The following is a 16,573-nucleotide window of genomic DNA, read 5'->3' as shown; positions in this document are numbered from 1 at the left end:
GTTTGTTTCCTCTCCACCTATCCTCTCCTCTATCCCTCTTCTATCCGCCTCCCACTCTCTCCCTATTTATTTCAAAACCCCCCTCCCCCTTTTCTGATGAAGGGTCTAGGCCCGAAACGTCAGCCTCTCTGCTCCTATGATGCTGCTTGGCCTGCTGTGTTCATCCAGCCCTGCACCTTGTTGTCTTGGAAGCTCAAGGTCTTTTTTTGTGGGCAGAACGTAGATAGTCTGCGAAGCTGTCAACCAGTCTATGCTTCGTTTCCCCAATGTAGAGGAGACCACATTGTGAGCAGCGAATGCAGTAGACTAGATCGTGGGATGTGCAGGTGAATTGCTGCTTCATCTGGAAGGTATGTTTGGGCCCTTGGTTATTGGGGAGGTAGGAGGTAAATGGGCAGGTATTACACCTTTGGTGGTTGCAGTGGAAGGTGCCGTGGTGCTGTCGGGAGTGTTGGGAGTGAAGGAAGTGTGGATCAGGGTGTCCAGGAGGGAACAGTCCCAGCGGAAGGCGGACAAGGGGAGGAGAATGTGTCTGGTGGTGGCATCTCGCTGGAGATGGTGGAAATGGCGTCAGATGATCTTCTGGATGTGGATGCTGGTGGGATGGTAGATAAGGACAAGGGGAACCCTACCACCGTTGCGGGAGGGAAGAAGAGGGGTGAGGGCAAAATCGTGAAAAATGGGTTGGACCCGGTTGAGGCCCTGTCAACAACAGTGCTGGGAACTCTTGGTCGAGGAAGAAAGTGAACATTTTGGAGGCTCCCTTGTGAAAGTTGACCTCATTTAGTCTACTGCATTCACTGCTCACAATGTGGTGAGCAGTGGGGAAATGAAGTATAGACTAGGTGACCACTTTGCAGAACATATGCGTTCTGCCCGCAAAAAAAAATCCTGAGCCTCCAGTTGCCTGCTACTTTATCACACCACCCTGCTCCCTGGCCAATATCTCTGTCTCTGGCTTGCTGCAGTGTTTCAGCGAAGCTCAACGCAAGCTGGAAGAACAACACCTCGTTTTCCACTTGGGGACCCTGCAGCCCTCCGGACTCAATATCGAGTTCAATAATTTTCAGGTCTGAACTCTCCCATGTCCTAGCCCCTTATCCTACACACCAAGCCTTATATCACATAGTCTGCCACTACACACTACCTATTATTAGTCACCAACAGTCCCCATTAACAGCTATTCACCCTCCTAGCCAGATCGTTATCAACTCCTTAATCTATACAACTGTTCTTTTCTCTCCTTGGGCTCTATTCCCACCTATCTTTTACTACTTACCCCCTCCCCAAACCCTATCTTCTGCATATGAACTGACATTTTCCTAGCTACCATCAGTTCTGAGGAAGGGTCAGCAGAAGTGAAACATCATCTCTGATTTTTCTTCACAGAATCTACCAGACCTGCTGAGCTTTTCCAGCAACTTCTGTTTTTGTTCCTGATTTATAGTATCTGCAGTTCTTTCCGTTTTTATTTAGAGAATCTATGGAATTTTTTTTTTACCAGAGACGGCTGTCGAGATTGGGTTGTTAACTATTTTGAAGGCTGCGATTGACAGATTTTTAATCAGTAAGAAAATCAAGGTTTATGGGGAAAAAATAGGGAAGTTGACTTGAGGATTATCAGATCTTGTTGAATGGCAGAGGCTTTAGGGGCTGAATGGCCTGCTTCTGCTCCTGCATCTTATGATCTTATAGTTAACAACACATAACTTGGAAAAAGCTTTTCAGTTTGGCAGTTTTTGCAGAAGCCTTGGCTGAAGCTTGATGTGTAAAACAGTTGCTCTTTACGAAAGAACATGGTTTAGAACTGTTAAGAAAAATGTTAACTCTGTGTAAGCAGTTCAGTTTGGAAGTTCCAGACAAGAGGTGTTTGGGCCCTGAAGTAGTTACTTGCAGGTGAGAAGGTCTAAGTTTGATTGTGTGAAGACTCAAGGTAATGGCAATCAGACGCTCAATACCAGGGAATTGATGCCACCACTAAGTCAAACCCTACGTGGGACAGAAAAGGGAGTTCTTTCTCTGGTGTTGGAGAACTCTAAAAGGCTGCATTTGATATTATTGGAATTGTAGTTTATTATGTGCTTCAAATCTATGTATTTATGTTCTATTTAAATAATTCATAGAATCAAACCTGGGACCCTGGCACTATGAGGCAGCAGTGCTAACCACTGAGCCACAGTGCCAATTTTATCTTGATTACTTTGGCGTAGTAAACTTCTAGTTTAGTGTTGAAACCAAATCTACAACATTATGCGCTCATGTTTCACTGAGAACCTGCCATGTTTAAACCAAATCCAAATAAAAATGTGATCTACCAAGCCAGATTTCAGTCTGGAATCTGACTTGTTCAGTGATAACAGCTGTTTTCCAAAATCTAGCATGGATATGATTTTGACATTTTGCAGTCTCTTAATAATAGGAGAAGGACATGACTCATCTCATGTTGAAATCTCTGTTGTTGGCATTTTTCTCATCTTTCTGGATTGTGTCTTTGCTGTAGAAAGCGCAAATCTGAAATTGAGAGCTTTCCTTTGTACAACATTTCAGTTCAAAGCTAGTTGTGAAATTGTGAGAGTGGAGAGACAATCAACGTAAGGTATGCTCTGACAACATCAGGGATGTTTAGAGTCATGTTAAAAGGTTGTTTGAAGAGAGGTTTTGTTGTAGGTGCTATCAGTGTGTAGGAGAGTAAGATAATGGTTAATTATAAAAAGTGAATTCCTGTGGGAGGCTACAATGGTTAAAAGGTAGTGTGTGAGTGCACAGCTGATAGTATGAACTTGTGTGTATCAACATACAAAGAACAAGCATAGGCCACTCAGCCCTTTGAACCTGTACTGCCATTCAATAAGATCATGGCTGATCAGATCTTAATGTCAATGCTTGCTGGAGCACTGCAGCAAACCTGAGGCAGAGATGTTGGTCAGGCAATGTGGTAATGTATTGAAGTTACAGGCAACCCGGAAGCATATCCCTGATCGTCTTTCATTGCCTTGGTAATCAAGAATCTATCTACCATTGCCTTAAAAATATTTAAAGATTCTGTAACCACTGCCTTTTGATGAAGGGAATTCTAAAGACTTAACCCTGAGAGGAAAAAAAAAAGTTTCCTCATCTCTATTTTAAATGGCGTCCCCTGTTTAAACTGTGACCCCGGTTCTAGATTCTCTCACAGCAGGAAGCATTCTTTCCATATTACAAACCGAAAGAACTGTGGATGCTGTAAATCAGGAACAAAACAGAAGTTGCTGGAAAAGCTCAGCAGGTCTGGCAGCATCTGTGAAGAAAATATCTGAGGAAGGGTCACCAGACCTGAAATGTTAACTCTGATTTTTTTCTTCACAGATGTTGCCAGGCCTGCTGAGCTTTTCCAGCAACTTCTGTTTTTATTCTGTCCACATTCCCTGGTCAAGACCCCCAGAATTTTGTATGTAACAGTCCTCCAGAGGATACAAGCCTAGCCTGCCAAGCCTCTCCTTATAAAGTAATCCGCTCATTCCAGGTACTGGTCAAGTAAACCGTCTCTGACCTACTTCTATCCTTCTGTAAGTACGGTGATCAGTATTGTGCATGGTATTCCACATGCAGTCTCATCAATGCCCTGTATAACTGAACTGTAACCTCTCTATTCTTGCAAAATAAACAAAACTGCAATTGCATGGGAAGGTACCAGAAAAGATAATGCCACTTTCCAAAGAGTAGCCCCAGAAGTGTCTACCTTTTTTTTCAACTGAGGATTCCCCATCACTGTGGTTGACAGGGCCCTCAGCCATGTCCGACCAGCCTCCCCCTCCACTGATAGGGTCCCCATGGTCCTCCTGTTTGACCTCACCAGCAACCACATCCAAAGGATTACAAGACACCGTTACAGCCATCTCCACTGGGATGCCACTGCCAGACACACATTCCCCTCCTCTCTCTTGTTAGCCTTATGGAGGAACTCCTCATCCACTCTCATCACCTCCCCACAGCCCCATGGCATCTTCCCATGCAAATGCCTGCTCATTTATTTCCTCCCACATTATCTAGGGCCCCAAGCACACCTTCCACATGAAACAGGAATTCACCTGCACTTCACTCAATCTAGTCTACTGCATTCGCTGCTCACAATGCGGTCTCCTATACATTGAGAAATGAAATGGAGGCTGGGCAACCACTTTGCAGAACGTTCTGTTTGCAAAAATGATCCCGAACTTCTGGTTGCCTGCAACTTCAGTACATCACCTTGTTGCCTGACCACCATCTCTGTCTTGAGCTTGCTGCAGTGCTCAGCACAAACTGGAAGAACATCACCTCATTTTCCACTTGGACACCCTGCAGCTTTTGGGTCTCAAAATTGACTTCAATAACTTTAGGGCTGGAGCACCTTCTCCCATGTCCTTACCCCAGCCCCCACATAATAGGCCCTGTCATAGAACATAGAACATAGAACATAGAACATAGAACATAGAACATAGAACAGTGCAGCACAGTACAGACCCTTTGGCCCACAATGTTGTGCCAACCTAATATCCTATTCTAAGATCAAATGTAACCTGCATACTATCATACGTTTTACTATCATCCATGTGTCTATCCAAGAGTTGCTTAAGTGTCCCTAATGTATCTGATCACACGGACAACTTTCACTACAGCCAACCCATTTTTTAAACCAGTAAAGTTCTCCATTAGCGGTTTTTCTTTCTCCCTGGCTCACCGTTATCCATTCCTGGGGAGATGATGGCCCAGTGGTATTTATCACTGGACTGCTGATCCAGAGACCCAGGTAATGTTGTGGGGACCCAGGTTTGAATCCTCCCATAGCAGATGGTGAAGTTTGAATCCAATAAAAATCTGGAATTCACAGTCTAATGACAACTATGAAGCCATTAGATATTCTGGGTGCCACCTGTCCTTGCAAAGTTGCTGGAAAAGTTCAGCAGGTCTGGCAGCATCTGTGAAGAAAAATCAGAGTCAATGTTTCGGGTCTGGTGACCCTTCTTCAGGACAATCCTAGCCTCAGAATAATCCTATCTCGCTGTTCAAAACTAGATCTAATATAGCCTGCTCTCTGGTGGTGACATAACATGCTGGTCTAATTGCCCCAAAAACATTCAATGAATTCCTTATCTAGAATACTTTTTTTTGATATAATTTTTCCACAGTCCCACAAATGTCTTTATCATTCCTTATCTCTTCCCAGACTGCTTCTGTATCCTAGATTCCTAAATTTAGGTCATCCCTCTTCCAATCTTTTTCAATCAAATCCAATCTCTTGAATGACAGAGCAGGCTCAAAAGCCAAGTGACCTAGTCTTGTTCCTTATTTTTATGTTCATGCCTCACAGATTTAAAATAATTAGTGAAAGTATTAAAAATGATCTGAGGAAAATTGTGTAGAGAGTGGTTAGGTTTTGGAGTTCACTGCCTGAGAGTGTGGTGGAGACAGCTTCAACCATAAGACATTGGAACAGAATCAGGCCATTGAATCTGATCCACCAACAATCGGACTATGGCCAATCTGATGATCCTCAACCTCATTTTCCTCCCTTTGCTCCACAACCCTCAGTTCTCTTCTTGATCAAAAAATTATCTTTGCCTTGATTATACTTAACAATCCAGCATCAACAGTCCTGTGCGGTAAGCAATTCGACATAGTGACCCCTCAGCAATTATGCCCTCTAGTTCCAGACTCTCCCAAATGAAGAAACAATCTCTGATTGATTGATTCTATAGTCACATGTACCCAAATACAGTGAAAAGCTTTGTTTATGAGCAGTACGGGCAGATCACAGGCTGCGCAGATGAAAAAGACTTAGAGGCATACAGCTTACATTGCAGGTTACATTATTTGAGGCTAGAGTCCATTCAACAGTCTGATAAATGCCAGAAGGAAGCTGTTCCTGAACCTGCTGGTGCGTGGGTTCAGGCTTCTGTATCTTCTGCCTGATGGAAGAGGTAGTAGGAGAGCATTACCGGGGTGCGATGGGTCTTTGATGATGTTGCTGCCTTTCCGTGTGAATATAGGCCAGAGATGGAAGGTTGGCTTCTATGATGGTCTGGGCTGTGCACACCACCTTCTGTAGTTTCTTACGGACATGGGCAGAGCAGATGCCATACCAGGCCGTTATGCACCCGGACAGTACGCTTTCAATGGTGCATTGGTAGAAGTTATTGAGGGACCTTATGGACATGCCAAATCTCCTGAGTGGCCTGAGGAAGAAGAGGCATTGTTGTACCTTCTTGACTGTCGCATTTACGTGGGAAGTCCAGGACAGGTCGTCGGTTATTGTCACTCCGAGGAATTTGATGCTCTTCACTCTCTCAATCTCAGTTCCGTTGATGTAGATAGGGGTGTGTTCTCTTCCTTTCCTTCTAAAGTAAATGATCAGATCTTTAATTTTGCCGATCTAGAGAGACAGATTGTTTTCATTGCACCATGTCACCAAGCCCTCCATCTCCCTTCTGTATTTTGACTCATCGTTGTTAGATATCGATCCCACTACGGTGGTGTCGGTGAACTTGTAAATGGTGTTCATTGGAAATTTGGCAACACAGCGTGGACAGGGAGTACGGTAGGGGGCTGAAAATGTATCCTCGGGGGGCTCCAGTGTTGAGTGTTATTGTGGAGGAGGTGCAGTTACCTATCCTCACTGATTGCAGCCTATGGGTCAGAAAGTTGAGGATCCAGTTGCAGAGGGCAGAGCCAAGACCAAGACCAGTTTTGAGATCAGTCTGGAGGGGATAATGGTGTTGAAGGCAGAGCTGTGATCAACGAGCAGGAGTCTGACATAGATGACTTTGTTGTCCAGATGTTCCAGGGATGAGTGCAGGGCTAGGGATACGGCATCCTCTGTGGACCTGTTATGTTGGTGGGCAAACTGTAAGAACAAAGAACAAAGAAAATTACAACACAGGAACAGGCCCTTCGGCCCTCCAAGCCTGCGCCGATCCAGATCCTCTATCTAAACCTGTCACCTATTTTGCAAGGATCTGTATCCCTCTGCTCCCTGCCCATTCATGTATCTGTCTAGATATATCTTAAATGATGCTATTGTGCCCGTCTCTACCACCTCCGCTGGCAACGTGTTCCAGGCACCCACCACCGTCTGCCTAAAGAACTTTCCACGCATATCTCCCTTAAACTTTTCCCCTCTCACCTTGAAATCGTGACCCCTAGTAATTGAGTCCCCCACTCTGGGGATAAAGCTTCTTGCTATCCACCCTGTCTATACCTCTCATGATTTTGTAGACCTCAATCAGGTCCCCCCTCAACCTCCGTCTTTCTAATGTAAATAATCCTAATCTACTCAACCTCTCTTCATAGCTAGCGCCCTCCATACCAGGCCATATCCTGGTGAACCTCCTCTGCACCCTCTCCAAAGCATCCACATCCTTTTGGTAATGTGGCGACCAGAACTGTACGCAGTATTCCAAATGTGGTTGAACCAAAGTCCTATACAGATGAAACATGACCTGCCAACTCTTGTACTCAATACTCTGTCCGATGAATGAAAGCATGCCGTATGCCTTCTTGACCACTGTATCGACCTGCGTTGCCACCTTCAGTGTACAATGGACCTGAACACCCAGGTGTCTCTGTGCATCAATTTTCCCCAGGGCTTTTCCATTTACCGTATAGTTCGCTCTTGAATTGGATCTTCCAAAATGCATCACCTCACATTTGCCTGGATTGAACTCCATCTGCCATTTCTCCGCCCAACTCTCCAATCTATCTATATTCTGCTGCATCCTCCAACAGTCCCCTTCACTATCTGCCACTCCACCAATCTTAGTGTCATCTGCAAACTTGCTAATCAGACCATCTATACCTTCCTCCAGATCATTTATGTATATCACAAACAACAGTGGTCCCAACACGGATCCCTGTGGAACACCACTGGTCACAGTTCTCCATTTTGAGAAACTCCTTTCCACTACAACTCTCTGCCTCCTGTTACCCAGCCAGTTCTCTATCCATCTAGCTAGTACACCCTGGACCCCATGCGACTTCACTTTCTCCATCAGCCTACCATGGGGAACCTTATCAAACGCCTTACTGAAGTCCATGTATACGACATCTACAGCCCTTCCCTCATCTATCAACTTTGTCACTTCTTCAAAGAATTCTATTAAGTTGGTAAGAGCTGACTTTCCCTGCACAAAACCATGCTGCCTATCACTAAAAAGCCCATTTTCTTCCAAATGTAAATAGGTCCTATCCCTCAGTATCTTCTCCAGCAGCTTCCCCACCACTGACGTCAGGCTCACCGGTCTATAATTACCTGGATTATCCTTGCTACCCTTCTTAAACAAGGGGACAACATTAGCAATTCTCCAGTCCTCCAGGACCTCACCCGTGCTCAAGGATGCTGCAAAGATATCTGTTAAGGCCCCAGCTATTTCTTCTCTCGCTTCCCTCAGTAACCTGGGATAGATCCCATCTGGACCTGGGGACTTGTCCACCCTAATACATTTTAGAATACCCAACACTTTCTCCACTCCTTATGCCGACTTGACCTAGAGTAATCCAACATCTATCCCTAACCTCAACATCCGTCATGTCCCTATCCTCGGTGAATACCGATGCACAGTACTCATTAAGAATCTCACTCATTTTCTCTGACTCCTCGCATAACTTCCCTCCTTTGTCCTTGAGTGGGCCAACCCTTTCTCTAGTTACCCTCTTGCTCCTTATGTATGAATAAAAGGCTTTGGGATTTTCCTTAACCCTGTTTGCTAAAGATATTTCATGACCCCTTTTAGCCCTCTTAATTCCTCGTTTCAGATTGGTCCTACCTTCCCGATATTCTTCCAAAGCTTCATCTGTTTTCAGTCGCCTAGACCTTATGTATGCTTCCTTTTTCCTCTTTGCTAGTCTCACAATTTCACCTGTCATCCATGGTTCCCTAATCTTGCCCTTTCTATCTCTCATTTTCTCAGGGACATGTCTGTCCTGCACGGTAATCAACCTTTCTTTAAAAGCCTCCCACATATCAAATGTGGATTTACCCTCAAACAGCTGCTCCCAATCCACATTCCCCAGCTCCTGTTGAATCTTGCTATAAGGGATCGAGGCAGGTTGGGAGACTGCCATATCTTTCCTGTCAATAACCTTGTATGTTTCAATAACGTCGCCTCTCATTTTTCTAAACCAGAAAGAGTACAAGTTTAATCTATTCAAACGGGCCTCAAAAGAAATTCTTTTTATACATGGGATCAACCTAGTTTGCCTCCACTGCTGATATATCTTTCCTGAGGTATGGGGACCAAAGCTGTTCACATTATTCTAGTGCTTTGAAGAATTTCAGCATGATTTTGCTATTTTTATACTCTATTCCCTTGAAAATAAAGATGACATTCCTTTTAAGTGATTCACTTTGCTAGGACGCTGTTCCCAGCACAGTTCAAGAGCTGCCTGCCCCTCTGGAACAACTCCCTTCTACCTGAGTACTGGTGCAAGTCCCCATGAACCGAAACCCAGTCCACCCACACCAATCTTCAATCCACACATTTAATTCCTTGATTTTCTTTACCGTACGCCAGTTCAATCGTGGCATAGGTGGCAATCCCAGATGATTACCTTGGAATTTCTGCCTTTTAGCTTAACTCTTAACTGTTCCTTCGTGGAATGAAGGCATCGCTGGCTAGGTCAGCATTTATTGCCCATCCCTAAGTGCAGTTTAGAAGTCAACCACATTGCTGTGGGTCTCAAGTCACATGTATACCAAACCTGGTAAGGATGGCAGTTTCCTTCCTTAAAGGGTCTTAATGAAGTCGATGTTTTTTTTTGTTGAATATAACTTCATGAGAGTGGGGGACCTGTACTCCAGTGAGAGTCAGCACCTTCATGGATTCATGGTCATCATTAGACTCTTAATTTCAGATTTTTTTTATTGAATTCAAATTCCACCAGCTGCCATGGTGGGATTCGAACCTCAGTTCCCCAGGACGTTACTTGGGTTTCTGGATTAATAGTCTAGCGATAATACCATGAGTCCACCACCTCCCCCTGATGTGGATAATGATAACTGAATCCCTCCCCTCTCACTCCAAGATCCTTTCTAGCTCTGAGGAAATATTCTTAAATGGTGATGCCACAAAGGCAACACAGCCTTTCAGACTCTCACTCAGGCCTGCAAAGAACAGTACCTGACCTCCAATTATACTGTCTGATACCACTACATTACTATTTCCTTCCCCGACTTGAATGGCTCCCTGTATCAGTTCTTTCATCCTCCCTGCAGTCCTCACTCTTATCCATAGCTTGTAAGAACTTTATCACTGTTGGACAATTGCAGTGACCGAGGCTCCTCGAGCTGCTCTTGAGACACTGTAATAACTCAGAAAATCCAATTGGAAAGGAATATTGTTTATTCTACTACATATGGTGTACATAGACTAGCCCCAGTCTGGGACAGACAGTTATGCAGACCCATCTTTAAAATTTTTTTTTGAACTATAACTGCTCCTGGTAAAATATGCTTGTTGCCATTTAGATATTTATAAGGAAGACCGTTAGAGGCAATGCAAATTATCAAAAGTGAAGGGAAGAGGTAGGGAGATCTGGGAGGGGCTAAATCAAAATGGAGTTGGAGGGGGAAATAAAGCACTGTATCCCCCGGTGCCTCTCTCTAAAAGTGTTGAGAGCATTGATGGACATCACATGCTCCTTCCCCAAGGATACAAGGGCACAAATGTAATCGCAGAAGAGGGGCAGACAGTTGGTGGGTCTGCTTCATAAAGTTTAAAAGAAGTTTAACCTATTTTCTAACCAACCCTGATCAGAGCTGTTATTACACCCCTTTGGAACAGGTGGGACTTGACCACAAGAGCCCTTTAAGTCTACTTTATTTTTCTTCCTTCGAGTCTCCACCAACCTTCCAAAGAGCTTCCCACCATAACCCCACATTTCCCATGGCTAACCCACCCAGCCTGCACATCCTTGGACACTAATGGTTAATATGCATGGCTAATCCACCGAACCTGCACATGTTTGGCTTGTGGGAGGAAGCCAGAGCACCTGGCAGAAACCCGCACAGACACGGGGAGAACGTGCAAACTCCACACTGTCAGACAGCCAAGGCTGGAAATGAACCCGGTCTCTGGCACTGTGAGGCAGCAGTACCAATCACTGAGCCTGCATGCTGTCCCTATGGGTTTGCTTTATAATATTTTTTTCTAAAATTCACAAGGAGATTAATTAATGATTCTCCAGGGGCCTTGTGGCATTTTTAACCTATTTTTCTAATCAATGTCTTCAGAAATGTTATTACACATGTCTTGAACCCATCCTTCCTTGTCCTGCGGTAGGGACACTACCATTGTGCCACATGAGGGCCAAAGTGATGAGTTCCAGCTGGGTAGGCAGTTGCTTGTTACCAAGGGAACTCATACTCAATGTCCTTCACGGGGAGATTTTTAGTGAATCCCCATGGGCCTTGTCGACTCATACCTGCCTCACCTGCAATCACACTCTCCTGTTCTTAATCACAGACCAAATGTGAATTTCCAAATTTAAAACTTCCTGCAGAAGAGTGTCCAGGTAACTTTACCCCTGCCATGTTGTGGCGCAATGTCTGTAGTTTGGACTCCAGCTTCTCAGTACAGGCCTGAAGTTGCTCAAACTGAAAACACTTGCTACAGAGATAGTAGGAACTGCAGATGCTGGAGAATCCGAGACAACAAGGTGCAGAGCTGGATGAACACAGCAGGCCCAAGCAGCATCATAGAAGCAGAAAGGCTGAATGTGCAGCTCCTATGATGCTGCTTGGCCTGCTGTGTTCATCTAGCTCTGCACACTTGCTACAGGTTTGTTCGCTGTGGAGCACGCTAGTGGCAATCAGCTACAATACATCATCTGATCTGCTATCTAACTTATTAACTAATTACAGCATCCTTGCTCTGTACAGTTGAAGAATCCCCACTGTTTACACTTTTTTAAATTTTGTAATCTACCAGTACCAACTGATACACAACTAATGCTATGTTAGGAAAAAAGAGAAAAATTACTAGAGACCTGAACACAAACTGAATGCCTTACTTTTACTTAAGAGACTAGAAATACTCATCAATCCGACTGATTCACTAGCCTCTTCATTTAGGCAGAAACTTTCAAACAGCTCTGTTCTTCCTCTACTCAACTCTAGTACTCTATTGGAAGTCTCACCGAAATGCTAATTCGTGTAAGTTGGCTACTTATATATGCTCCTAACACAAAAGGCGACTCCGAATCAGTTAATGAGGATCCAGTTTAGATATTTTTGTCAACCCATTCAGAAATGTCATGGCATCTCTGGAGCATCTGGAACTTGAACCCATGACTTCAGGTTCAGAGGTAGGAGCACTACCACTGTGCTACAAGAGCCCCAAGCAGAGCCAGTTTACATTTGTGTTTAATTAGACTGCTCCACCAATGGAATACTTTAAGAGAAATCTTCTTAAATCTTGCAAGTATCGAATCTAATCTCCAGATTTCACCTTCACTCCAGTGTGCAGAAGAGGTTTACCAGAAGGGTTCCAGGGATGTGATTCTTCAGTTATGAATAAAGATTGGAGAAGCTGAGACATTTTTTCCTTGGAGAGGAGAAGGCTAAGGAGAGATTTGATAGAAACTCTAGTCAGAGTAGATAGGGAGAAATTCTTCCCGATTGTAAAAGAATAAAAAAAAACTAGAAGGCAGTGTTATAGAAATTTGCAAAAGAAGAAAATGCAAAGTGAGAAAAAAAACCTTTTCACTCAGTGAGTAGTTGGGGTCTGGAATGCACTGCTTGAAAATGTGGTGGGGACACATTCAATTGAGGCATTCAAGAGGGACATTGGATAGTTATTTAATTGGAAACAGTATGTAGGATTATGAAGAAACAGCAGGAGACTGGCACCAAATCAAAATGCTTAGAGAGCTGGTGGAGTCACGATTGGCCAAATGGCCTCCTTCTGCACTGTAACACTTTGATTCTGTGATAGATAAGATAAAGACAATCTATTTCCTATGGTGGAAGAAGTCCAGAACATGGGGCAATTAAATTTTAAAGTTAGAGCCAAGACATTAAAAAGTGAAATAAAGAACCACTTCTTTAAAGGGTGATGGAAATCTTGAACTTATCACCCAGAAAATGTTCATGTTTGGCTCCGTTGTAAGCTTTGAAGATCCAGATTTTTCTGGGTAAAGCTAGCTTAAATGGGTTTAAGTTACAAATAGCAGGTAATTTATTTAAGTGGCTGATCAGACTTTTCTGCTGAATGACTTTTCCTTGTCTTATATTTCCCTGAATGCAGCTTGAGAGACAGTGTGCTGGAGAACTACTGGTGAGTTGCAGCAGGCCCACGAGGTATATCTACACCATGATGAGATGTACACAATGCAGTCAGTTAGATTAGATACGGCTCAGGCAGGCAATGTTTGATTGCTTTGGGCCATTTACTATTAAAGATGATGTGTTTTTCAATTGATATTAAATGGAACAATGTGCCACTTGAAATGACTAATCCTCCACAACCAGCTGTGTCGAGCTTGGCTCAGTGTCACCCATGACCCGTGATTGCAGTGACTACATTTCACAAGTAACTTATTGGTGATAAAGTGTATTGGACTGTCCTGATGCTGTGCAAGATGCTAACATTGAACTTGTTTTCTTTATTGTTTAGCTGTGGCAGAACCTTTAACTAAATGGCCTGTGCTATTTGTTACAGATTCATTTGTGAACAGCCAGGAGTGGACACTGAGCCGCTCTGTCCCAGAGCTGAAAGTGGTAAGTGATCTCGCCTGGAATTAGTTTGGTTTTGTTTAAGTCAAAATACTCAAACACCGCAATGAGACAATATACCATCAGTTTAAATTTATTGCTTGCTGACTAAAATTTCTGGCCTTGCTGAACCCATTGGCTAATTTTAAGATTATATTTGTCTTTTAAGTGCTGCTTAAGGCCAGGAGAAAGGGTGCTTTGCCATGGTACTCAGAAGCTAATGCGTAAAACTGCGTGCCCGAGTGATCAGACAATATCCACCCAATCAGATCGTGGACTGATGAGATTACAGATAAACAGCAAAATCTTATAGGGTCTGAGTGACATGGGCCCTGGTGAGATGCGTGGCAGGTACAGAAATGTACGGCAAGGCCGATCTCAATGATAAGATTATCTTGTTCCATCTTCTGTGGTTTTCACAAGGGGTGTGGTGAGATTCTCGCCAGGCACCGGTGAGATGTGAATTGGTGCTTGTTATTGATGGCTAAATGCTGTGTTAACAGCCCACCTGCTTCATCAATATTCACACTCCCACCTTACCAAATTCACCAAACAGGCAGATGCCTGGAAAACTTGACAAAGAAATTAAAGCATGTATTTGGTGAGTTCAGCTCGCCACTTGCTCCAGACAACCTCAATGTTGACTGTGAACAAATTGTAGTTGAGGGCACAATTCTTGGGCATTAGCCACGCATGCTCCCCCTCTATGGATATTGGCAGTTGCTATTTTCTAACCGATTGTGACCATTCTGGCACATCTCTGATAGAAGGGCAGTGTGCTCTGGAAGTCAGACTAGCATTGCAGGACACACCAGCAACTTACTTGGAAAGGCTGCAGTGGTGATAGTTTGCGCACAGTGGCGGGCACCCAGCTCACAGATTGGATAGGTTGCATCTCAAGGCTGCTCACTTATTCTCTTAGTGTTCACTCACTTAGCGCTTACCTGCTTCCTCATAATATCCCTGCCTTACCTTCCCATGTCAATTAGCTCAGCCAAACAACCAGACAGTCCTCAGCCTAAGAGACCCACACCTTGTTGTACAACAGTGTACTAAGTCAGTCTCACATCTGCCCCTTGGCCTAATAAAGTCCTAACTGATCCAATCTCTGTACATCAGTCTTGCATCCCAGGAATTAGTGTGTTAAACATTAGCTGCACTCCCTCCATAGCCAGAACATACTTCTTCAGACAAGAAGTTCAAAATTGCGCACAGTACTCCAGGTGTGGTCTCACCAAGGCCCTGTACAATTGCAGCAAGACATCCCTGCTCCTGTACTCAAATCCTCTCACTATGAAGGCCAACATCCCATCTGACTTCTTCACTGCCTGCTGCACCTGCAAGCTTACCATCAGCTGGTATATGAGGACCTGCCCTTTTCCCAACCTATCACCATTCACATAATAATCTGCCTTCCTTTTTTGCCACCAAGCCTCACATTTATCAACATTATACTGCATCTGCCATATATTTGCTCACTCACTTGTCCAAATTACACTGAAACTTCTCTGCATCCTCCTAATGGCATACCCTCTCACTTAGGAGATATGAGATGTGGTTTCCTCATTTACATTATTGTTACAATATATTGTGAAATGCTGGGGTCCTGGCACTGATCTGTGCGGGACCCCATTATTTATTGCCTGCACTTGGAAAAAGATCTATTTATTTCTGCTCTTTGATTCCTGTCTGCCAATCAGTTTTCAATCCATTTCAGTACACAACCTCCAATCCCATGTGTGGAACCTTATCGGAAGCCTTCTGAAAATCCATGTAATCCACATCCATGTAGCTCCTGCTTATCCACTCTACTGGTTACATCCCCAAAGAAATTCTGTCAGATTTCATGAGCACGACTTCCTGTTTGTAAATCCATGCTGACTCTGTCCAATCTTGTCACTATCTTCCAAGTGCTTTTATAAAGGAATCTATCATTTTCCCACTACCAATGTCAAGCTAACCAGGTTATAGTTCACTGATTTCTCAATTCTTTCTCTGCCTTCTTAAGTAGTGGGGTTACATTAGCTGCTGTCCAATCCATAGGAACTGTTACAGTGGTCATAATGTCAGAATAAGGAGTTGCTTATTTAACATAGAACAGTACAACACAGTTGTGCCGACCTATTATCCTACTCTAAGATCAAACTACCCTGCATACCCTATATTTTACTATCATCCATGTGCCTATCCAAGAGTTGCTTACATGTCCCTAATGTATTTTGACTCCACTACCACCGCTGGCAGCGCATTCCACACACCCACCACTCTCTGTGTAAAGAACCTACCTCTGACATCTCCCCTATACCTTCCTCCAATCACCTTAAAATTATGCCCCCTTGTAATAGTCATTTCTGCCCTGGGAAAAAGTCTCTGACTATCCACTCTATCTTTGTCTCTCATCATCTTGTACACGTCTATCAAGTAACCTCTCATCCTTCTTTGCTCCAATGAGAAAAGCCCTAGCTCCCTCAACCTTTCCTTTATAAGACCTGCCCTCCAGTCCAGGCAGCATGCTGGTAAATCTCCTGTGCACCCTCTCTAAAGCTTCCACATCTTTCCTATAATGAGATGACGAGAACTGAACACTCTATTCCAAGTGTGGTCTAACCAGAGTTTTATAGAGATGTAGCATAACCTCGCGGCTCTTAAAACTCAATTCCCTGCCAATGAAAGCCAACACGCCATAAGCCTTCTTAACAACCCTATACGCTTGGGTGGCAACTTTGAGGGATCTACGGATGTGGACCCCAAGATCCATCTGTTCCTCCACACTGCCAAGAATGCTGCCATTAACCCTGTATTCTGCATTCAAATTTGATCTTCCAAAATGAATCACTTCACATTTTTCTG

General features: G+C 43.9%; 1 protein-coding gene across 2 annotated transcripts in view; it reads left to right on the top strand.

Annotated features, from left to right (window-relative positions):
• The window catches only part of LOC109919584 (arf-GAP with GTPase, ANK repeat and PH domain-containing protein 3-like), a 531,088-nt gene that overhangs the window by 261,686 nt on the left and 252,829 nt on the right, over window positions 1-16,573 (top strand). For both annotated transcript variants that reach the window (XM_048596313.1, XM_048596312.1), the window contains exon 2: window positions 13,671-13,729. In XM_048596313.1, the coding sequence (XP_048452270.1) occupies window positions 13,671-13,729 (59 nt within the window). The remainder of the gene's footprint in view (window positions 1-13,670; window positions 13,730-16,573) is intronic.

The sequence above is a fragment of the Rhincodon typus genome, chromosome 4, assembly GCF_021869965.1.
Source record: "Rhincodon typus isolate 14 chromosome 4, sRhiTyp1.1, whole genome shotgun sequence".
In the NCBI taxonomy this organism is placed as follows: Eukaryota; Metazoa; Chordata; class Chondrichthyes; order Orectolobiformes; family Rhincodontidae; genus Rhincodon; species Rhincodon typus.
Note: the sequence above shows the minus strand (reverse complement) of the source record. Positions and strands in the feature narration are given on the sequence as shown.